This window comes from Fusarium graminearum, chromosome 4 (genome assembly GCF_000240135.3).
Source record: "Fusarium graminearum PH-1 chromosome 4, whole genome shotgun sequence".
Classification (NCBI taxonomy): Eukaryota; Fungi; Ascomycota; class Sordariomycetes; order Hypocreales; family Nectriaceae; genus Fusarium; species Fusarium graminearum.
Window position 1 is genome coordinate 3,538,906 of NC_026477.1, and position 23,205 is coordinate 3,562,110.

Genomic DNA, 23,205 nt, shown 5'->3' on the forward strand with positions numbered 1-23,205 from the left:
TCTTCTTCTTCCTCCTTCTTGTCCAATTTGTCTGCGCCCAGTCAAGCCGAAACACAACTCCCCAGGGTGTGTAGAATTGGAGCTGACAAGTGATAGTGGTAAGCGAGGACCCTAGAGCGTACCCCTGTCATTGTCTCAACTCTCCTACGTAGTACCTAGGTGCCCTGCACAGTACTGACAAACAAGACCTTATTTCTTGGGTTCTTCAACAACAACATCCAGACAATGGAGGGTATTCCAAATATCCGTCATCCATTCATTCACCTCGCCTCGCCTCGCCTCGCCTCGCCGACTCGAGAATGGTACCCGTGCCGTGCCGTACCGTGCAATACCGTGTACCGGTATTCAGAATTCAATTCATTGTCATCAAAACCGCCGATTCGATACCCTTCCTCTGGAGCAGACCCACGTCCGGTCGAGTCTACAGTACTGGACTAGAGTGCCTTAGTCTACAGTAGTTACGGCACTACTGTAGTTAGTATCTATCTATGTAAATGTACGGATACTACTCTGTACAAGCCCACAAACTCGTCCTTGTCTCTTCCAACAGCACAAACCACAGTCCAAAATTTAGAATATACGGTTGATAGCACAAAGCGCAACCATCTAACCCCCTTCTGATCATTATGGCAAGAGAACCTGCGAAGCCACATATCTAATTCAGTCACCCACCAGGAGTCAGCCTCGCCCTGTATGTCACACGCGACACCTACATGCGTTCTAGGAACCCATCAAAGCACTTGTCATGCATGCAGTAGTACCGCATCGTATGCATATTTTGGTCTCGGCTGCCGCAGACTTCACCCAGGTCCTAGGTCCTCACATCCCGGTCGATCGTCTCCCGTGCTCGGGAGACTTGCGCCCACTCATGATAGCGCACTCTTGGAAGGCCTGTATTCTGCCAACTGCGTGTCATCAAAAAGGGCAATCTTTGCTATCTTCGACCTAGCCAGATTTGACGGCGTTACCGTTCGGTGCGCTTGAACATCAATGTTGCCCAGTCGGGCCATTAGTCCGTGTTGTTCAGCTTTTGTCAACTGCGCTAAAGAAGCAACAGAGACCGCGTTCATAACCCACAGCAGCCGAGGGTTGCTGTGACCTCGTGGCTAACATTTGAGCAATAACTATCTACTGGATAGCAGAAAAGTTGACCTCCTAAGACTTAGGTTACAAAAATAAATAGCCTAAAGCGCATAGTCTAAGTAACATAAGCTGATCTACTAATTTCGTCTATTATGCTGTCAGCGGCCAATTTTTCTAATACCCTGAGGACTACAATGACCAGCCTTTCTATTGTGGCTCAACAGTTAGTTCTCTTGCTCAAAGAATATGGTTGGGTGCGAATCTACCAAATTCCAAGACATTCAACGGGTGCTCGGAAAGAAACATGCTCGTTTTGTGAGTCTTCCCCTCTCAAGCTGAGATGCGCGCGGCAGGGGTACATTCTAGATTCCGACAATACGGTTGATCAATTCTCATATTTTAATATCTTTCTAGATTGACGTGAACCCATCAACCATGTTCTAGGATCTTGAGCCCCTAGAGCACTCCACCTTTCTGTACCAGTTGGCTCAACGGGAAGGTTTTGATGGCTTGGCCGGCTCGCGCCGTTCTTCAACAATGGCATTGGCTTTGTATTCGTCCCTGGAGGCGAAACCAAACATAACAATATAACATTCAGCCATACAGTAAGGTATCCGTCCATTGAAAACCCCGTACTCCACGGATGACGGCACATATAATTCAAGGGAGTTTCTTGTTGGCCATGACTCGTAACGAAATTGATACCAAACCAGCTGAAAAAACAATCTACCGACAACTTGCACAGCCATCGAGTTCAAGGATCATCATGATGTTAGACACAATGGCAGGCCCACATGATTTCAACGAGAAACACTCGGTGGGCCCAGTTCAGCTCCTCTAGCCATGCAAGGTAGTAGTCATGGTTTATTGCCAGGCTTGAGACCTCGACTGGCATTGGCGGATTATATGGCAGTTAACTTGATTTATGAATTCGAAAGGCGCCAGATCCAAGAGCTGCAAGGCCAATTAGACTAGTCTTGACATGTAGTAGCCATGGTTCAACCTGCCCGTTGATCGAATACAAGCTTGCAACGTCTTGGCTCCTGGGCGGCCTGCGACAAGGAGATATCTTAAACGTAAAGCAGTTTGAGCCCGAGAAAAGAAAACACAAGCCATAGGCTGCCCGAGGTTGGTTTTGGCTAGTGACGACGCTCATTAATGTCTGTGCGGAAAGTTGAAGATGGGATCTACAACCATCTGGTAGTTCGATTATTACCACCCCTTCGGATTTTGACAACAAGAGCATCCCCATCAACGCTCTTTTCAACTCCATCAGATCTTGGTTCGCAAAAGCAACAATAACCTTGTCACGACCCACGGTTGCTGGGATAGTATATAAACCATGCTAGTCACAAGTACACAGTCGTAGTTACCATGTATCCCTTGTGTCGGGTCGAAATCCTATCACATCAATATATTTGCACTGTCCAGGCCGCGGACTTGTGATCCACACGATCTTCGCAGCGTTGTTGAATCCGCCCATGCCTTGCTTGCCTGATCACAATGCCAGCTGAAAGGTCGCAGGCAGGGCAGCGTTCCAATGCAACCAGTTGGTATCAGAGCTGCACTGTAAGTAGCTCTTTAGCCAATCTTTTAGCCGGCATGCCTAATTGGGCGTGGGAGTCGGATATAATTTGACAAACTACCGAAAAAAGGTTTTGGCAGCCTCCCTTGCATGGTGCCAAGATGATCTGACGGTGTCATTTGAGCAGCAGATAATGTGGCGGCCACAAGAGGTTGACAGGCAAAACAACTGAGAATATGCCAATGGCCAGTGTCAACTCACTGCATGGTACCTGGTGGGTAGCAGAAAAGTTGGCCTCCTAAGCCTTAGGGTATAGAAATAAATAGTCTAAGAAGCATGGTCTAAGCAGCATAAGATGACCTAATAATTCATTCCTTATACTTTTAGCGGACTTTTTTCTGGAACCCTGAGGGCATATACCGACAAGAGTTGTGTGACCTAGACAAGTTTTCTTAACTTGAAAACGAGTATGTTCTTGGTCTGGTCCATTGATCTAAGGTGAGCATGTCACCATTGCAATGTCGTTGAAGCAACTACCTATCCATGGATCAGAATATCGGATATCAGTAATCAACTATCACCAAGAAACAGCATACCGCGGACGAATCCCTTCCGAGACTCGCATTGTTGGCTGACGAGTCAAAGAAAAGGTAAGAAGGAACGAGGCGGAATAAGGTTGGGGTTCCAGGGGTCGGAATCTAATAGAAGCATTAGCTATGTTTGTGATATCCTACGACGTGCTGGATCGGCAGCACGCAGGATCTCATGTGCTACCAACCAACAACACAAGTCGAGGTAATCTGAGACACCCGAGTGTGACACGAACCAACGTGAGATCTCAGTGGAAGAGAATGACAGAATGGAAACCAATTTGTTCAGTATAAGGCTGGACTGGTTTGTGCTGGGTTGGTGGGTGGCTGCAGGGATGATGTTTCTCATAATAGTGGCTGGCAAACATGGACGGTAGATTGGTCTCTGTTGTAGGTAACGCCACAACGGGGACCCTTTTCTGTGTCACAAACGCCTGTTTCTGACCAAGATCTTCCGCGCCCCTGTTGAGATGATCTACAGCTGTCACAATGTCTCGAATCGATATCGGATCCGGGGCCGAAGAATCGCGGACACGCCCAGTGTCTCTTGAAATTACTCCGTACGTGGATGCCTATCGAAGACGCAGGGCGCGCGATTCCACAGAGGCTCTTCGCCCTTGGCATTGCGATATCTCGGATTGTGCCCCCTTTTCCTCATCGGCTTTTGTGAGACGACCAATCTGGTCTTGATCTTGACTTTCCTTACCTCACATACTGATCGTGCAAGGGTCTTCCTGACTAACACGGTGCAATGAGGTAGGTTGATCCAGCCTACGAAATCGGTCAGTGTGTACGACATGGCTCTGACGAACCACGATTGGATCGCGCCCGCCTCCTCGATCTCCTTCGTGCAGGATCTTGACATGAATCTAGATCTCCCGCGATCCCTTGATTACAGGTTCGTCTTGGCAAAGTCTTCGTATTTCAAAGCGCCTACTGGATAGCAGAAAAGTTGACCTCTTAAGTCTTAGGTTACAAAAATAAATAGCCTAAAGAGCATAGTCCAAGTAGCATAAGCTGATCTACTAATTTCGTCTCTTATGCTTTCAGCGGCCAATTTTTCTGGTACCTTGAGGAGCACTACGCACCGCAAAAGATATATTGGCGGGTATTGAATTGGTCGATTGGAATAGGGTGCATAGTTCCACGTTAGATATGTACGTACTCGCTCAGCCTGTAAGTGCCTTTCCTATCAACTCCTTGGCACGGTCACTATGATTCATCTCGAGAGCCAACTGTCGCCCCTTTTCACCCATCTTGCCCCATGTCTTTTGAAGAATGCCTATCATCTTTGCCTCGTCAAGGTCCGACTTGCTCTCAAAATCATCGAACTGGTCATCAAGGAAGACCAGACATGCCGCATCCTCGAGAACTTGGGTCTCCTCGTCTGCCTTGAGATTCTCCTTGCGAATCAAGGCAGCTACGCGGGACCGGGCCTCTTCAGGGATCGGTGGTTGAATCTCCGGAGAAGCCAGAAGCTCTGCAACCTGAGAGGCGGCTTGGGCCTTGAGCTTTGCTCGCCAAGTTAAGTAACCTGGGCGAGTCATGGGGTAGCTACTCCGAGGAATCTCCCACCTATGCAAGTTGCGTAAGTTGAGAGCTGGACACGAGTAGGAATGGGGATAGTTAGTTACCTTCGGAAGTGCTGTGCTCTGCAGGCGAGTTGAAGAACAGGACTTGCTTCGGGGCATAGACGGGCGAGCCATTTTGTCATCTTCTGGGCGTACTTCAGCTCGTAAGGAATCGTAGTTCCATCAGGACCCTCAGCTGTTCTGGAGTCTTGGGCATGAGCAGCGTCGATAAGCTCGATGCCACGAGCGTACTCTGCTGGGAGAGGAGGTAGAATATCAGCCATTGCGTATGGTACTCGGTAACTCGAAGTTGAATTCAAAATGTCGATAGACAAAGGTTCTTTGAAAAACGGCGAGCCAACAGTGATATAGTAAAGAGTGACGATGAAAGTAATGGTTCGATGCTAAGTCTTGAATTGGTTGTGCGATGAGTCAGCACGATTGGCAATGGTCCCATTGGGTCTGGAGCGCAGTTGGAGCTGGATAGACTATCTCCGAGGCCGATTGTAATATCATGATACAGAGAGATAGGAGTAACAACAACAATGAATATTAACACTGGCTAGATATCAAATGTATTCCTTTTGGTGTTTCAATCGAATTTGATCCTGGCCCAAGTATCAGTGTTAGTCTTATTCTGCATATCGGTGAGCAATTGTAGACAACCATTGTATCCAGATATTGTTCTATATCACAGCCATATTGTTCAACTACATGCACGAAAAGCGTCAAATAGCTATTGTTCGACTCTTCTACGCACTGACAATGTGCCTCCTCGCTTGAGTTACAGTGCAGTATATGCCACTGATCCCTCCAAACTCTCTCACAAGCCCGCCTGGAGCGAATCATACCCCCCTTGGCTGTCGACGCAGATTTCTGTTAACCTGCCGAGCACTGGCACTGTCAACATACACCGTTTCTGCACCAGCAGTGCAGCCTCTGTGAATACTCGAATCCGCCCGCACTTTGAGAAAACGCTAGGCTTGTTTATATTTGACTTCTCTCCTCCTCTGCCTTCCTTTCCTTTTCCTCCTCCCACAACACCTCGTGCAGCTTCCCTCTCCTCTAGCAAGGTCTCCTGCATCAAGCCTTGATATCATCTTGCACAGCAGCGACATAATACATCTGCATTTACCCCTCTATCCCTCCCCCTTCCATTTCTTTTATTATCCTTCCCTCCGATACCAGGCACCAGCCGAGTGCGATAGACTCCTTGTTATCAACACACTCTAGAGCCACATCATCTGGCCTCTCCATTTTGACCCGACGCAGCCTTCACGATCCCATCGTAGGTCAAAACTTTATCGCGGCCGACTGAGAATTTAACGCGTATTTGTAGATCAGTACCACCGTCATCACCCTCGAGTAACCACCTCATCACAATCTTGTCTTCTCGTCATGGTCGCTCCACTCTCCCCCCAAAGCTTCCACGAAGACATCCAAAACATCATCTTCATGACTCCCCCTCCGCCATCCCGAGTGCGTAGCAGAGCTCTCCGGGCGCCCGTCAGCTCGTCAGCTGGCGATACTTCTTCTGAATACGAGTCCGGCACCTTTTCTTTTCCTCATGAGAACACTTGCAACAAGAACCGTACCCTGAAGTGCACCAAGCCCTGTTGCAAGGGCAAAGGAAAGGCCAAGGATCTTCGTGTCAAGATTGTAACCTCCAGCGAGGTTGAGTCATCCGAAAACGCAGAGGCTGCCGAGTCAGTTGATGATGCAACCACCTCCAGAGCCAAGCCTCCATTCAAGAAGAAGGGTAAAGCTACCCAGATCCCATCTGAGACGGAGACCGATACACAGACTGGCGAAGGCTCGACTGACCTCGAGACCTCTGTCAGGTACACGAACCCTCCTGTAGAAGACCCCACCTGGTCCATCTCCGAAGACTGCCTTCTGCGAGGCCTGAAGGAGAATGACGAGCCGTGGAAGTTTATTGCCAAATGTCTTCGCAAGTCCAAGAGTGACGTCCGACTTCGCTGGAAGATCCTCCAGAACCAGACTATTATTTCAAAGCCCACTAAGCCCGAGCCTGTGATTGTTGAAGTCACCACTGAGCCCGGGTCTGGTGAGACCACTACCGAGCCTGAAGCTGGTGAAGCTGCTACCGAGGAAGAATCCGATCGCGCTGTCGCCGAGGTAGCCAGCGGTGCTGAGACTACCTCCGATAACAAGACTGGTGACCAGGATGAAGAATCCGAGGAGTCTAGCGAGGAGGAGGACGAAGACGAAGACGATGACGAGTATGACGAGGAGCAGGTCGAAGACACTGAAGAAGAGACTGACTTCGTCCCCAAGGCCAAGGGCAAGGCCCAGATGCTGGTCAAAAACAAGTGGCACCGAGGTCCTCGCAACCGCAAGGTCGCCATCGAGAACAAGTATGCCAAGGCTCGTGCCAAAGCAAAGGTCCAGGACAACGATGACTCCCCTATGGAGTCAGGCCAGGTCTCCAACGATTCATTGGAGTACCGTCTCGAATTTATCGATCTGGAGAAAGTGAAGCAAATGAAATATTTGCACGAGGAAATCTACGACGAGATGTACCCGGCCGACATCCACCCACAGCCCAATGCCTATTTCAACGCGCAAGATTGTGCTCTGCTAGCCACCATTGACAGCAAGTACAAGCGCTCTCGCTGGCTTGAAATGCAGGCTAATTTCTACAACGTGACCGGCCGCATGGTGCCTCTTGAGGCGATTCGAGACCGATGCGAGCGCGCCGAGGCCGAGAAGGAGGCTCGCTCCGATGCTCGCAAGCTTGAGCGACGTATCAAGAGAGTTGTGACTTGGATGGAGAAGCAGGTTGATGAAGGGTCATCGGACTAAGTGAGAGGTTGAGCAACTCATGCCACGATAAGGTTTTGTTCCACGGGTTTTCTTTGACCGAATCAAAAGTGGATGGATAGACTCAACTTGTTACCGAATCTCTATAAAAGGGAGACAACTGGGTTTGGTCAAGGAAGTCATTTGACACACGTATTCGCTGGGGTTTTTTTTTTCTTTCTGTTTTCTGACATTTGGGGGATAAACAACACGGGATGGATAGAGAGCATGGCTGAATTTGGTTTTGATAACTTAGACAGGGATCAATCTCATAACCACTCGGCCATAGAATATTGCGAATCAGGGAGATAGAAATCAATGAACAGGGGAATCATCCTGTATAATTGCTAAGAAAAGAGTGCAATGCTACCTTGGTGATACTGATACATCTACTAGGCGCGACCTAGTAAATGCAAATGCGACTAGTTTCTCAACGTCAAACTCCCTTCTATTTTTTCCCAACCGTCGATCGAATGCAAATTAGACGAGCACAACCATAAAAGCCAGTGTACTTTATGTAAAAGCAGATAATCAAGGGCCATATAAACAGCCCGATGCAGATGCAGGCAAGAATCCAAGAACAATAATAATGGGGTATCAAATAACAGGGCAGAAGTGAAATAACGAAGTGCGCTCTCAGCCAGTCTTGGCCGAGATGCGACTGATCTGACCAAGACCCCAAGCTGGCCGACAACTCTGGAAAGAACTTGTAAGCACCAGACGCCCGTCGATACGGTTTTCCATTCTCGAAGTAGATCCATTTGTAGATGGCGCCAATACCCTGTCGACAGTGCAGCTTGCGATGGAGTGCGCCAGGTCAAATATGTGACGTTCTTGTCGACATCCAAGATCCCACAAGGGATGGGATGTAACGCGGCACGGTACGGAACGGGCCGTCAGGTATGGATGTGCCCAGACTCTTCTTAGTGTCTCTCGTGATTCGGGAAAAGTAACCTGTATCTGCTTAAAAGAGTGGGCGGCGCCGCCAAGGTGGTTCAAAATCAAACTCCAAGCGTCCATCAGTTCTTTGCACGACCATCGGTACTACCACTTTCGCGGATGGCAATTAAGTTTCATGTAAAATTAGTTGAGCCTCATCATATTGGGTTCTCCATCCCGGGAGGAGGTACAGCCCTCGGCACCAAGTTCTGATCCATAGCTAGGGCCTTGCGCATAGCGCCGCTGGTACCGAGGCCACGCTTCATCATCTTGCCCAGGACAGTGACCAGCTCGCAAGCATCGCCAAACATGTCGTCGTCCATCCCTTCTGTGGCTTCGTATACCTCTGCAATGGTATCTTTGGCGACTTTCCGACTGCCCTCAGCGTCGTGGGCGCATTCATACAAGAATGCAGCATATTCAGTTTTGACTGACAGGCGAAGAGAATGGGATCCCCATAGCATCGAATCAGCCAGCTGTATGGCTTCTTGAAAGTGTTGTTTTGCTTCGGGCAGATAGTCTTTGGCTGGAATGAGGAAATTTGGCGATAAAGGGATGTTCTCGAAGCCTGGCGGAGGCAGCACAGGCCCTCCTTCTAGGGGGTGAGTTGGCTGAACAGACGAAGGTCTTGAGTCAGCTTCCAGGTCGGCGGCGCGTCCCTTTCCCTTGTCCATGCGCGATGCCAATGCAGCCGTTACGTCCGGCGTTTGCCTGCCAAGGTGCGAGACTGAGGGCAGGTTACCAAAGAGAGCAAAGATGTGAGAGAAAGAAGCACGGAGCTTGTAGGCAAGGACCTTGAGTTCGACATAGTTTCCGACCATCGGTAGGACATATTGTTCGAGCATTATTTTGCCTTCTCGAGAGAGCCATATGATCCGTAGCACACGCCGTATCGCGTTGGGCGATGGCTCATAGTCAGGTCGACGCTGCTTCTTTGCAGCAACAAGTTGTTCGGCAAGGTTCAGAGACAAGCCCAGAATCTTGAAGAGCATGTTGGCCAAGAGAGGGTTATCATTCTCGACAGCTTTGGCCAGCTTGCCGAGAAACTTCTGGTCAACCTCGGAGGACGCCATGCAGACCAACTGCCACTTCCAAGGTAGGGCTGAGGTACGGATGAACGAGATGCAGAATGATCCACGGGTGAGACTAGGGACTTTGCTTTAGTTTCGATTTGATTTAGCGACTAGGGCAACAGAGGGGCCATGGAAGGGGAAGGAAATGGCCTCGCATATGAATATGAGCACGGGTGACAGGCGTCATAGACAAAGGTAAGACATGCGACGAAGAAGAAGCAGGGAGGTAAGAGATTATGGAGGCAAGTAGAAGGAGGTTGGTTGAACTAACCGTTACTGAGCTCCACAGCTGCAAGCGCAAATTGTTGCAGCAGCTCGCACGATGCAGAATGATGAGAGGCAGCCAGAGGAAACCAGGAACCGTGAGGCGAGGGCCTATCGCTTGGCCTGCAAAGGTGCGATTCTACGGGGTCGGCGAGTCAAAGTGAATGCGCGCGCGACAGTTGGCAAGCTGTGATTGGGTCCGATGCGTGTTGGTGATGGCCGATTCGGATGGTAACGATGAGATGAGATTTGAAAGATCCAGAACGACGACGCTGGGACAGGAACGAGTGACAAATGAGGGTTTGAAGGCGCAGTGTCGACCAAAGAAAGTCTTTGCAACCAATTGACTTATTTCGAGTTGAGAGGCGAGCAGCAAACGAAGGCGCATGCGCATGAACGACCAAGAACCCAGCGTTGATCCAAGTGCAATGACGACGAATAAGACGCAGACTCAGAGCGAGTAAACGCGAAATTGCGATTTTTAGTGCCAAGGACCGCAAGACTACAGGCAGAACGCTCAATAGCAAACGAAAGACTAGCAGCAGGAAACAGACGCAATGCTGGCGACACCGAAGAGCATGACGGGAGAAACGACAGTCTGAAAGTTGTTATAGGGCCGGGCCAGTCCAGTCCAGTCGCGCTGTCGAATATGGGGACGTGAGGGAAAGCTGATGCGCCTCCAGGTTCAGCGAATGACAAGGGCAGGCGGTGAGCGGAGGGAGCGGACAGCAGGTCTAACAAGACGGTCAGTGGATTATCGACTAGGGTTGTCTTCAAGAGCAGGTCTGTGAGATGGCCGACCAAGCTAGACCAGGGGACCCTGAACCCAAATGCACCACTAAAGGCTGAGGGAAGCTGACCGGGGTAGAGGGATCTAGTCTAGTCTGATCGGGAGCTGACTGACGGGTGTTGGCAGTGACGATAGTCGACGGTTTGGTGTTTTATTCAAACAATGTAGCCGGTGTTTGGTGAGTGAGATGGTTCTATGAATAATTGATTCGATTGTGACAGTTTGCTAAGTTGTAGGGGTAAACAGAGCTCACTTCCGCCAAGTCGATTTAGCCCAAAGATATCGCAGTGCTATTTTTGTCTCTTTCAAGGTAGGAGTCGCCGAAATAATATTTGATCTTGATATCAAATCACACGAGAATATGCGCAGCTCAGATCGAGTCCAGTCCGTGGCAGTACGACTAAAGATTAATGAATTCAAGTCGCAAGATAAGACCGCATGAAATAAAAAGAATAAGAATAAGAAATGTGCGCCTCACGACGGTTAATCGACGCGGCACAACACGAGCACGTTCAAGACTGAACCTTGACTGTAGGCAAATCTAAAAAAGAGTAAAAAAACAACACGGACCCAACCAACAGATGAATAGAAAGAATCGAAATGGGAAAAGGTGCAAAGAGGCGGCGGGGCAGGGGTTTCGAGGAGGTTGGGTAATCTAAAGGGTGAGGAAGAAGAAAAAAAGGTCAAAGGGAAAAAGAAAAGGAAATATCAAGCATGCAAGCATGACAGTGTCAGGCGGAAATGAAATGAGTTGGGCTCTTTTTCCATGGAAGCTGAAAGATAAATGACAAATTCAGGCAACGCATATGTGAATCAGAATGCAAAGAGATTCAGTTCAAACACTTTCTCTTCTTGTTGTCTTTTGAACTTGATATTTCCATGCCTGGGGTATTTCCTAATCAGGCCTTTCCGTTGCGAGTCCTCGTTATTTATATCTGCGTAACATTTGCTTTATTCGGTCTCGCTTACAAGTTATTATATCAATTCAAGGAATACATATAAATCAACATTTATTAGATTTAACTACAACTTCCAATGTCCCTCCTGTTGAACTGTGCAATGCCTAACGGGCATTAACGGTCAGCCCAACCCAGGAAGCATATGAACAAAACCCTATACTATAGGCTGGTGCACACATACAAGTTCAACAGTGAGACAGACACACTTAGACACTTTTAGCCTGTTCCTCTCAGGGTATCAGAAAAATCGACCGCTGGGAGCATAAGAGACAAAATTATTAGGGCAGCTTAGGTCACTTAGACTATGCTTCTTAGACTACTTATTTTTATGGCCTAAGACTTGGGAGGCCAACTTTTCTGCTACCACTAGATTCCCTAGCAGAGTGACATGTGGATAGGGACGTCTCCCAAGACCATACCCGCACATTTCAACTGCCAGCGTCCCGTTCAATTGTCGAAGCCGTCTGGAATAATTTCATGCATATCGACAAGCTTTGTTACTTTGACAGCTTGCAACTATGAGGTAATCTGGCCCTCTTATAACTTGCTTTCTAGTGTCTACTACGCAACTTTTCTGTCCGGCTTCAATGCATCCTACTGTGGTCATTACCCAACTTGCAACACAGCTAGGTTTCTGACAGCATCCTTGGTAAAAGGTGAAAAGGTCCTTTCACTGATGCCGAGCTGGACACTAATAAATTTAACATTTGCCGTCATCCGATTGCCCCAGTTCAAGGTCAATTTGAGCTGTAGACCCCCATCATTTACCCTGGACTTCCCAGCCTCCTGGATTACATCCTCCCTTAACTAACCCTCGACCTCGTATCTTCCACTCAATCATCATCCGTCCGACATCGCGGGTGGCCTCTTTTCATGCGACCGCCCTCTTGAACACGTAGCTCCCACATAATCCAATCGATCTAACCATACGTAGCCCATCCTAGTGTACCTAGTAATCTTCGCTCACCCATAGCCCTGGATATCGAGACTTGACTTACACGCAATGTGTGCCCCATACTACGCTCATCCACAGCCCCAACCTCTTCGGTTCAGGTAGTATCGTACTTAACGTCACTCCTTTGCCTCCCTCGTCCCGCCCATCCCCGAGCAGCTTGACCAAGGCAGTTGCGTCGGATCAGCGGTGAGCTTCTTGGTTGGTTCTTCCAGATTCCCGGGACAATCTCCATTTCTGGCCCACCAGAGTCGCTGAGGTCATTACGTTTTGCCATTTTCGTCTCAATGCCTGTCGTCAATTGTATTGGAAGTTGATTTGAAACAAGTCTGTCGCGTCTTGATGTCCCCGTGGAAGAATATGAAACCAAAGCATAGACTAAAGTAATCCTGCTACAACACGTCATGTATCTTCCTAAGCACGTATTGTATGAATACACATAATATTCGGAATAATTGAATCGATTTCCAACCATCTATGGTTTGTACGCCGGCCTGTTTCTATACCGATGCCACCCACTCCCTTCAAATATGCTCCCAATCGGGAACCCCTGGTATAGGTATACAGAAAAAAGACACCGGTTTGCGCCTCTACCCACAATCCGTCAAGATGCACCCAGAACCTATATCATTACATTGAGCCAAACGCCAAACATTCCCAGACCATGACGTTTCCTTGCCCAAATAAATTAGCTCCAAGCCCTGGGTCGCACTAATGCCCCTGGCTTTCGACGTCTGCTTCCAACGTTCAAGTGTTCGGAACTGTTGTCTGTCGCACTGCTGTCAAAACGTTCGTGCCCACCAACAGTAACCAGTTTCACCACATTGCCAAAACTGAAGGCAATTGATCGCTGGCCCACTCGAACCACAGGGCCGAGTTCTGTCACGATTAAATGTCCTGCCCTTTCGTTGGCCTGGAATAGTGGTCGTGTCTCATCGGTTCTCAAGAGGCCACTCTGCGGAGCGCTCCAGATCTCCCAACGCCCGAAGAGGTCTCGTCCCGGTTCCTTGCGTGGAGATCGGTGCCGAAGACCTTCTGTTTTCCGTCGTCCGTTAGTCTGCATGTCGAGAGCCCTATTCGACTTTTGTCGTATGCCCACAACACCGCCATCAGACAAAACACTCCATGAGCCAGGGTTCTGTATATGCCTCTTTGTCTCCTTGACAGATTCCCAGGCACACCACCCGCTGGTGGGCGGTGTCGCGGAATTTTGGTAATAAATCATGTCGTGGTCATCAGGAGGGGCGAACGTCTGCACGACACAATCCCCTGTGTCTGCGCTAGTATAACACAAGGTGAACCAGACGAGCCCATCGGCTCCTAGTTGTGAAGACGAGCGACTGAAGAATGCGCTCTGCATAGAACGCGAAGCCATCCGTTCTGTTGAAAATGTATGTACGAGACTGTAGTCTTCCATGTTGACAAGGTGAACTCGAGTGACCCCTGCGATCAGGAAGAGACCCAATGAAGCGAGTGGCACCACCTGATGAACTCCGTCATGCTCGATTCCTTCCAGTTCAACACTTCGAGAGTTCCAAGATAGCGTTTCCTTGGTTGCTGCATGAACACAACCTCGTCTAGATGCGGTGATGATGGCAACCAACGGAGATGCCTGCTTGCTTCCTATTGCAGTCATAGGATCAGTATCACGGCCAACCTTCAATTGTAGGCAATCCTTACGCTTCCCTATCAAGGGTCTCACGCAGGTCAATGGGCTTCGACATATGCCATAATCTGCGCCTTCGCCCGCGTCCGGTATGTATTCGGTTAACGTCCCATTGCGACGCACTAGTACTAGCCTAGGAATGTTGCGTTTTGGGTCAGAAGATCCAAAGAAGAAGGCCTCTGTTTTCTGGCCCTGAAGGTTGACAGACAGTGAAGGTCCCCAGGTATTCTCTTTAAGATCCCATAAGGCTATTTTGTAAGGAGACAGTATGGCCAACCACTTGGAGCTGTCATCGATGGCCATAGCAAGAACCGGAAACGGGGCATCCTCGGATTCCTCGCCTTTGGCGATCGTGTAGTGTAGACTGGCTGATTTGGCGTCCCAGACCCGAATCGCACGGTCCAGGCCAACTGAGACAATTCGGCCATCAGGTGCAGCTGTCAGCATCGCTATATCAAGGGAATGACCCCCATGGAATGACTTGACGTCCAATGTTGGATCAGTGTCCGAGTGCCGATCGTCATCGTCAGCTTCGTCTTCCCATAAAAGAAAGCTTGTCAGTAGTCGAAGACCGGCAATGACTACTAGAATAATCACGACAAATTGGGTGAGTTGGTGATTGATAAAGTCGTAAAGAGCTGGGAGTAGAGTTGGCTCCTTGTAGTGAGGCATACGATCCGAGCCCTTCATGACGAATACAACGGGCTCATAGACCCTCGCAACGTAGCTATGGGCTGTAGGTTTGATGATACTAATGATCTCCTGGGCTGTCTCATGATCTTGTAGTCTTAGCCAGGACTTTGGGCTTCGCGCTTGGTGAATAGCGTCCAACGAGGTTTGTGGCGAGGTAGCATTCTCCAACGCACCATGGCCCTGATATGCATGCTTGAAGAAGTTAAAAATTGCGGCGGCTTCAAAGAAGTGCCACTGGGCGATAAGTATAAAGCCAAGCATGATAATAGTACCTGCTATTCGCGTTGACAAAGTCGCTTTGCCTTGGAGAGCGCGCTCCCATGCTCCTCGGGGTTTGAAATCAGATTCCCCGCGATAACGGCGTATTGAAGCTTTTGCAAGCGCATCACTAAGCTCTGTTCGCCGGACGTCAACGCTGAGGACGGATAAAAAGAAGGTTGAAAGGTAAAAAAGATCAAAGCCTATCGCAACGGCGACAAACATGCAGAAAGCCGAAACACCGGGGGATACCCAGCGAGAGAGTAGCAATAAAAGAAAGACATTTTGTAGTGAGCTAGTAATAGCTGTGTGTGCAGTTTCTCCGAAAGCTTGGCCAATGCGATTGCTTGTTGAATCTTCAGCGGGAGCAATTATGACGGCATTGATGAGTCTGAAAATGTTCTCAAGACTCATGGAGAGAACAACTAAGGGATAAGCTGCTCTAGGAATCCGTGATAAATCCAGTCTGAATATGGCGCAGACGGTGAAGCTGGACATGACGGAGAAAGCGATCTGGGATATGACAGTGATGATGAGACCAAACTTGGACTTGAAGGCTCGCAATTTGGTCAAACTTAGAAGGAAATAGATGGCTGTCAACCCATATGCAGCAGACAGGATGGCCGTGTCTTGGCTTGATATAGGACGGAACTGAAATTCGTAGAGTTGGCTCGCGGTAGATCGACCATCGGGCGGGTAGATGTCCCATTTACTGGACATCTCGTCAGGGAGCAACGCAGCTTTTCTCTCCCATTGTTTACCCACAGGCGAGTCTCGTAAGTAGATCAATGTGATAACGAGAGCATCAGCGGCAACAAGACGCCGTTCTTCAAATCTTTTTCCACTAAAAACGATGGAGTGTCTGAGGGTGACATTGACCGAAGTAGACTGCGTCTTTTTGTCGTTGACGGTTGCCAGAATAGCAGGATCGACCAAAATATTCTCCTTGGTGCAATCCCAGTACTGAAGTGGTGAGTGAAAGAACCAGGACTGATTATTCAAACCATTGATGGCATGGAAAGCATCTCGCTGAGTTGTGGAAAGGTCGGCACCGGGTTCAGGCAAAGAACGAGCAACATTTCGGGCCCGGATGGGACTGAAGTTCTCAGTGCTTCCAAGTAACTCATTTTGCAACTCCAAAGCAGAGACGAGTAAATCCTGCTTCAACGCCTGCATGTAACTACCATGGACCCAGATCGAGCGCATCATGACATCTGGGTAGATGGTTGCGCCATAAGGCAGCGGCTGAGCGACGGTCCAAGCATGGTGAGGCAGATTAGAAGCGCCATTGACGTAGTCACTTGTGAAGAGGTAGGGGATAGGGTATATTAGTATGGTAGCCACGACTACCGAGACAAGGAGAGCCGCGACAACATGGCTGGCAGCATATGATCCATATCGATACAGAGCACGGCGGACAGGGTGAGTCGGTGCTAGGATCGGAGCTTCCGTTGTTCTGCGATGGTATGTGAGTTAAGATGGAAGACGGGGCGGGGAGCGGAGCAGCGAGCGGGACGGAAGGACGGAGACGGAGAGGGTATGAATCGGGGCATATAAGACTGACCCTCGGAGTGGGTACAGGAAGTACCAAATCATGAGGACGGATGGTGAGATTTGAGTCGGTTATTGTCCCATGTGTGAATATGTAAGAGCGAAATTGAAGGATTGAGTTGGTTGGGGTTCGAGGTGAAGCAAGAGAGGGAGATCTTAAACTTTAGAATGCCCTGACTTGACTGGCGTGACATGGACTAGGTGGAATATAATGCTTTTCAAAGTATGGATATTGCCGGCTGTGGTTCGACCAAGGCGGGCAGCGCCGCCCGAGAGGAACAGGCGATGCTCAGCAGAGAAAGCGAGGGTGAAGTAAAAGCCAGGATCTTAGCAGCGATCAGGGCGCGTTGAGGCTCGTGTTAGCAATTCCACAAGCATATTTTTGTCGTCAGATTCGATCAGATGCGATCAGACAGATCAGACCTGGCCAGATGCAGCGCAGATCAGGTCACGAGACTTTGACTAAGTTGGGCGCTTGAAGCTGGGAGGACAAGGTTAATTAAGGTCAAGCAAGGACCGGGACCTGGATCGAGATCGGGACCGATGGTATGTCGTTTAAATATTGGTTCGTGCTTTGTATAATGAAAAGGGGAATTAAGATAGTAGATGTATGAAATGAGATGAACGCTGGGGTTGATGAAGGAACATGGAAAAAAGAAGCGACGCTACGGGAAGTGGGAAAGAAAGAATGGATGTAAAACCAGGTCCAGGTAAAACCACCTAAACCAAACCGTACCTACCTAGATCGAAGCTATGACAACAAGGCGCGATGCTAGTTTACCAAGCAGCTGCCCTGGATCTTGAGACCAAGTCCAGGTCCGAGTCCAAGTCCAAATTCAGGTTAAAGTCAAAGTTAAAAAGCCAAAGGTCAGACTTTGGGCTGATTGAATGTGGGGTTTGAGGAATCAACGATACTTCGGTAGGTACCAAAGAAAGAATGCCTCTGGCAACGACAAAAAGTAAAAGCAACGAGGGCCAGATACTCAATTGGGAGACTTGGCAATGAATGTCCCGTCAAGTTTGGGGATAGGTTGGAACAAGTATTCCGGGAATGGAAACTCGAAGGGAGATCAACAAAACCACCAGAAGGCCTGTCTCTACCATTTCCATTAGCGGGAGAGGCCCGTGTACGAACGAGAACCAGGTCAAGGAAGGTTACCAACGCCTCTCACTGTTTTAGGGAGGAGTAAACTTTGATTCACCCATCAACGTCCAGGATAACCCTGAATACAACAAATTACCCGAAAATAACACTCGCTACCAAGGTAGTTGCTGCATATGCATCGGTAGTGGGCAAAAGAGACCAGCCGTTTCTCTTGTCACTGGAATGATGGAATACGATCAAAAAGAAAACACAGCCCAGGAACCTGGCACTGAACCAGGTTTCCAGCGTCTTCCGTGTCCCCCGTGTCCCCCCTGAAAGAATTAGCTGCAGCTCCACTGAACGTCCGTCCCATCTCACTTCCTCTCGCTTTGGCCTGTGATAGTCGGTGGTTGCACAATATCAATTTGTTGGGCATTAACCAGCTTTGCAACACAAGATATAAGAGAACTCGGCATTGGTCACTCAAACTCAACATCCACAACCTCTGCGAGCTGCCTTTGTGACCCCTCGAAGCAAGGAGCTACACCCGATGCCACCCTTTCGTCCTATTCTGGAAACCACTTCAAACCCATGTCCTTGCTACCCGTCTAAGCTGCAAAGCTCGCAAAAGCAAGTCTTGATCATGAACGCCTCAATGCGGTTCCTACATCGCATGTCATGAGCCCATAAGCACCGAGAGTCATGCCTTCAAATCTTCACTGGGCCATGCCGTTACCATGTGGCTTCCATTCCAGATGTTTCAGCTCTTCCAGCCATGGTCGGCAAGGGTTGAAAGTTACAAGTCGTGATTAGTTCCGAGCGCAAGACATGGCGCCTAATTATTCAGCCTCAGTAGTCATTGTGTCTTACATAGTAACTCAGCACTACCACACTTGGATAACATGCGGTCTGCGTCTGCGTCTGCGTCAGCAGCATCAGCTCTTGCTCATTGTTTTACAGTGATTTTATCTAGTCCGTGTTTAACTTCACAGGATCTAGCGGAACAGCTAAAATTTCAACTTTAGCCGTAGCTTATGGCATGTACTTTAAGTTGAAGGGCAGAGTAGTATTTGCTAATTCTGGCATATTTCTAGAGCTGGGTGTTAGCATGAGACTGCATGAACATATCTATTGTGTCTTTAAGAAAAAAAAAAGATGAGACTTTCCAAGATATAGCCTTGCCTCTTACTACTACATATCATGTTATTTCTAACACATTATTTGAAAGGAGACATTGAAACTCCTACCGCAGTACGGTATTCTGTTTCGATGGGTTTAGGCCATGAGCTTTGGGATTTGTATGGGCAATTTTCTGTCCACTCACTATCATCTCACTCCACCACCAACTCACCCAATCCCACCTTTACTCAAAATACGCCGACACCATTAACTGGTCAACACACTTTACTGTTCAATACGAGATGTCTGGTACAAAACCAGAGAACACATCTGAAGGCGGGACCTTCTCTGCAGACAAGGCGATTGAGAATCTCATCTCCACCTTCAACGAGCTCAACAGCAACGCCATCGACGAGTTTCAGGATGAGCCAAGCCCGCTCGAGTTCATGCGATATGTCGCCCGCAACACGCCTTTCGTTGTAAGAGGTGGAGCTTCTTCATGGAAAGCATGTCAGGAATGGAATTCTGCCTATCTCCTCTCTGCCTTGAAGGGTCAATATGTGAACGTTGCTGTCACGCCACATGGGTATGTTTTACTATTCGATGAAACATCGAAATATAATGAAACTGTCGTCACTAACTCACAATAGTAATGCTGACATGCCTACCGTTCCTCCTGGCGAGGAGTCTCTAGTTTTTGCCAAGCCTCACTACGAGGATCAGCCTTTCGAAGAATTGCTCGAATATGTCGCTCGACAAGAGACAGACCCTGATTTCCCTGCTGATGCTGAAGTCCGGTATGCACAAACTCGTAAGTTCGACCGCACTCACCACGACAATAACTTACTAAAAATGTTACAGAGAATGATAACCTTCGAGAAGAATACATAAGTCTGTTCTCAGATGTGCAGAAAGATGTTCCTTTTGCGAGAATAGCGCTCGCCAAGGACCCCGATGCGGTCAACCTATGGATTGGCAACTCCAAGTCAGTGACAGCTATGCATAAGGACAACTACGAAAACATCTACGTACAGGTCTTGGGAAGGAAACATTTTGTTCTATTACCTTCACTCTGCCATCCTTGTGTCAATGAGCAGCCTCTCAAGCCCGCGACATATAAGCGAGGAGAAAATGGCATGCAGCTTGAAATGGACTCCGATGCTGAGTCTGTCCCCTTTGCGATCTGGGACCCGGATAGGCCTGAGCAGAACGCAACCAAGTTCTCCCATCTTGCTCGACCTCTAAGAGTAACACTAAACCCCGGAGACATGCTATATCTTCCAGCCATGTGGTAAGTTCAGTTTCGCTCCTCCCTGTTAATGTTCAACATGTTCACGTTTTCAAGGTATCACAAAGTTCTGCAATCATGCGCCGAAGAGGACGAAGGGTTCGTCCTAGCTGTCAATTACTGGTAATAATAACTCATGAATCTCTTTTACTTTTCCGTGTCATGCTGATATGAATCCTCCAACAGGTACGACTTGGACTTCACAGGCCCCCTATATCCCACATCGACATTTGTTCGCGATGTAAGCCTGAGAAACAATATGCAGACTAGACCAACTCCAAACAACGAATAAAATCAAGATGCAACGTCTATTTCCATGCCCTAGCCCGAACCAAGCAATTATTTCTTCTTCTTGGAGATCCTCTTCTGTGCTCGCAACTCCTTCTTCATACGAGGATCGACAATTCTGTAGCGGCCCTTGACACCCTTGGGACGTCCCTTGATACCACGGTTGAGACCACGAGCCACGACAAGTTTGGCTGCTTGCTTTACTGGCTTCTTCTTCTGTGCCCTGGCCATAAGTCGCCCAATGCTTTCTGCCTTTTCCTTCTCTGTCATGTTCTCGTCGTTGTTGAGCATATCGGACTTCTTCTTGAGCTTCTCCAGCTGCTGCGCGGCCTTAAACTTCTTGCGAGCCTTCGCCTCGCGCACCTTCTTGATGGGGCGAGCATTAAAGGCTCGCATCTTCTCCTTGATCGCTTGTGCGGCAGCCTTGGTGATGGGCTTCTGAAGTCTGTCGTGCTTGGTTTCATCCTCGACGAACCAGTCTGGAAGTCCGTCACGGTCACGGAAAGCGTACTTGTTGAATCCATCATCGATAGCATCATGAGTTGTTTTCTGTCCTGTAGCGAGTTGATGCGCAAGAGTCATGGCCTCTGCGGTGATGATGTCGATGTCGAGTCTGCCATCAGCTCTTCGTTGGTCCTTATCCCAATCATCCTCTTCGGTTCGTTTCACGACCTCGAAGCCATTCTCATTGCCTTCCATGTCGGAGTCAGAGTCAACCGTAGTATCATTGATCTCGACGGGCTTGGCAGCAGGCGTTTCAACCTTACGAGCCTTGGATTGCTGAGCGACAACAGCTGCTGCATCTCGGTTGATCTCCTCATCCGCGCTATCTTCGGCAGACTCCTCCTCCTCCTCAGGTACAATGCCTGTAATGCCTTGGAAGACATCCTGGTTGAAGAAATTCGTCGCCCGCTTGGACAATCCATTAGCTCCCTTTGATGAATCGAGATCACGAATCAGTCCTTGTGATGGGGCCGCATCTTCATCGTCGTCATCAGAAGAATCATCCTCTTCAAGATCAGAAGAGTCGTTCTTTTCGTCAGCTTCTTCGCCAGACAGGCCTTCCCATTCGTCGTCGCCGTGCTCTTTACGAGCCTTCTTTGCTCGGTATTTGGCGTCGATCTCAGATTTGCGCTCCTTGTAATGGTCGTACATGGAATCGAGCTCTCGCTCCAAACGATCCTCTTCAGGGTCGCTCTCATCATCTGTTTCTCCAGAAGAACCAAGACCACTATCCAATTGCTTCTGGGGCGCCTGAGAAGGAACAATCATCTTGCCGCGATTCAATCTCCGCATAGCGTCTGTCTTGTCAACTTTCTTAAGCGAGAACATCGCACCCTCTCCAATGGGACCGGCTTCTTCCATTCCGATATCCATAGGGGCGGTCATGTTGAGTTGCATGCGCACAATCTCGCGTTGTTTGCGTTCGTTCTCTCTTCGCTTTTCTCGCCTCCTTTTGGAGTTCTCCTTGTCCTTCATGTCTTCAAGCTCCTGTTGAATCTTGAGCTCCTCGTCCATTGACTCAACTTCGGCGACTTCCTCAGTTTCTGCAGTGTTGAGGGCCTTCTTTGTTTCAAAGCCAAAGATCTCTCGAACTTTCAGTCTCCATTTCAAAAGCAATTTGAAATCTTTTCTTCCCAATACACGAAGGTCAGAGCAGCTGTTTCGAATTTCTTCTGTTGTTTCAGGGAGTTTGTCAAGCGCAGCCAATGCCACATCTCCGTTGCGTGGTTGCTGAAAAGACAGTTTATTGTAGGAGCCCAGAACAGCAATGGGATCGGTGGTTTGGATAAACTCGCTGGCGGGCATTTCCTTAAACTGAAGGAAGTTCTCTTCGTCATAACCATCTCGCTTGCGCTTCTTGACTTCGGGGTTGTAGACCTTGGCCTCGTTGTTGGGTGTTGGGCCAGCGAGTTCGGCAAAGACATATGTAGGATCCAAGAATCGAGGATCCATCTTCTTTGGCGCCTTGTATCCGCGGCACACGACGAAAATTTCTGAACTGACGTTACGAGAAGAAGATGGTTTAGTTGCTTCCACCTTGTTGAAGAGCTGCTTGAAAACCCATAGGAGGGAGTTGTAGTCTTTGGACCTGAAGACTTTGGTTACGAATGTACCGTCCGGTTTCATAAATTCGGTCGCGAGCTTCAACGACTGAAGAACAAGCCTAGTTGTAACGGTTAGCAAAAGCAATGGCAGCAAGAAAAGAGTTACACTTACGCATTCTGGTCAAAAGCGTCTTGAGTCCAAGCAGTACCAACATTAGGGGCTCCATCGTGTATGACGGTACAGGCCTTATGTGAAAGAAGTAGACGTTTTAGAGTTGCTCGGCAGTCTTCAGATGTAATGTCGGACTGGAAGGATGTGACTCGAGGAATTGGCTTGATAGGACTCAAATCACAACCCACAATCAAGCTACCTTGAGGCATCACCTCGGCGGCTACTTGAAGCCATGAACCAGGTGCAGCACAGAGATCTATGAGGACCCTGCTCTTCTCCAAGAAACCATACTTCTTGTTGAGCTGGATAAGCTTGAAGGCAGCTCGAGCACGATAACCCTTCTCTTTCGCCAATCGGTACCATTTATCGAGACGTCCTTTCGCTTTCTGTAGGAATTGTTAGCTCTTTAGATCAACGCGGTTACCTGCTGTCTTACCTCTTTGGTGACCGCCATTGTGTTGACGTGGGC

General features: G+C 48.8%; 6 protein-coding genes across 6 annotated transcripts; 2 read left to right on the plus strand and 4 right to left on the minus strand.

Annotated features, from left to right (window-relative positions):
• Positions 1 to 4,367: 4,367 nt before the first annotated feature.
• Positions 4,368 to 5,053, minus strand: FGSG_07447 (uncharacterized protein; the record flags this gene model as incomplete). The annotated part of the gene is made up of 2 exons (XM_011328917.1): positions 4,368 to 4,773; positions 4,833 to 5,053. 2 exons carry the CDS (start codon positions 5,051 to 5,053, stop codon positions 4,368 to 4,370), a joined length of 627 nt encoding a protein of 208 aa, XP_011327219.1.
• Positions 5,054 to 6,224: 1,171 nt separating this feature from the next.
• FGSG_07448 (uncharacterized protein) lies at positions 6,225 to 7,595 on the plus strand (the record flags this gene model as incomplete). The annotated part of the gene is made up of 1 exon (XM_011328918.1): positions 6,225 to 7,595. One exon carries the CDS (start codon positions 6,225 to 6,227, stop codon positions 7,593 to 7,595), a length of 1,371 nt encoding a protein of 456 aa, XP_011327220.1.
• A 1,094-nt stretch (positions 7,596 to 8,689) lies between these two features.
• FGSG_07449 (uncharacterized protein) lies at positions 8,690 to 9,604 on the minus strand (the record flags this gene model as incomplete). The annotated part of the gene is made up of 1 exon (XM_011328919.1): positions 8,690 to 9,604. One exon carries the CDS (start codon positions 9,602 to 9,604, stop codon positions 8,690 to 8,692), a length of 915 nt encoding a protein of 304 aa, XP_011327221.1.
• Positions 9,605 to 13,257: 3,653 nt separating this feature from the next.
• Positions 13,258 to 16,782, minus strand: FGSG_07450 (uncharacterized protein; the record flags this gene model as incomplete). The annotated part of the gene is made up of 2 exons (XM_011328920.1): positions 13,258 to 16,642; positions 16,751 to 16,782. 2 exons carry the CDS (start codon positions 16,780 to 16,782, stop codon positions 13,258 to 13,260), a joined length of 3,417 nt encoding a protein of 1,138 aa, XP_011327222.1.
• Positions 16,783 to 19,242: 2,460 nt separating this feature from the next.
• FGSG_07451 (uncharacterized protein) lies at positions 19,243 to 20,355 on the plus strand (the record flags this gene model as incomplete). Its single annotated transcript, XM_011328921.1, has 4 exons — positions 19,243 to 19,526; positions 19,591 to 19,751; positions 19,802 to 20,231; positions 20,286 to 20,355. The coding sequence occupies 4 exons, from the start codon at positions 19,243 to 19,245 to the stop codon at positions 20,353 to 20,355; spliced, it is 945 nt and encodes a 314-aa protein (XP_011327223.1).
• Positions 20,340 to 23,190, minus strand: FGSG_07452 (AdoMet-dependent rRNA methyltransferase spb-1; the record flags this gene model as incomplete). Its single annotated transcript, XM_011328922.1, has 3 exons — positions 20,340 to 22,683; positions 22,737 to 23,122; positions 23,173 to 23,190. 3 exons carry the CDS (start codon positions 23,188 to 23,190, stop codon positions 20,568 to 20,570), a joined length of 2,520 nt encoding a protein of 839 aa, XP_011327224.1. The 3' UTR covers positions 20,340 to 20,567.
• Positions 23,191 to 23,205: the final 15 nt, after the last annotated feature.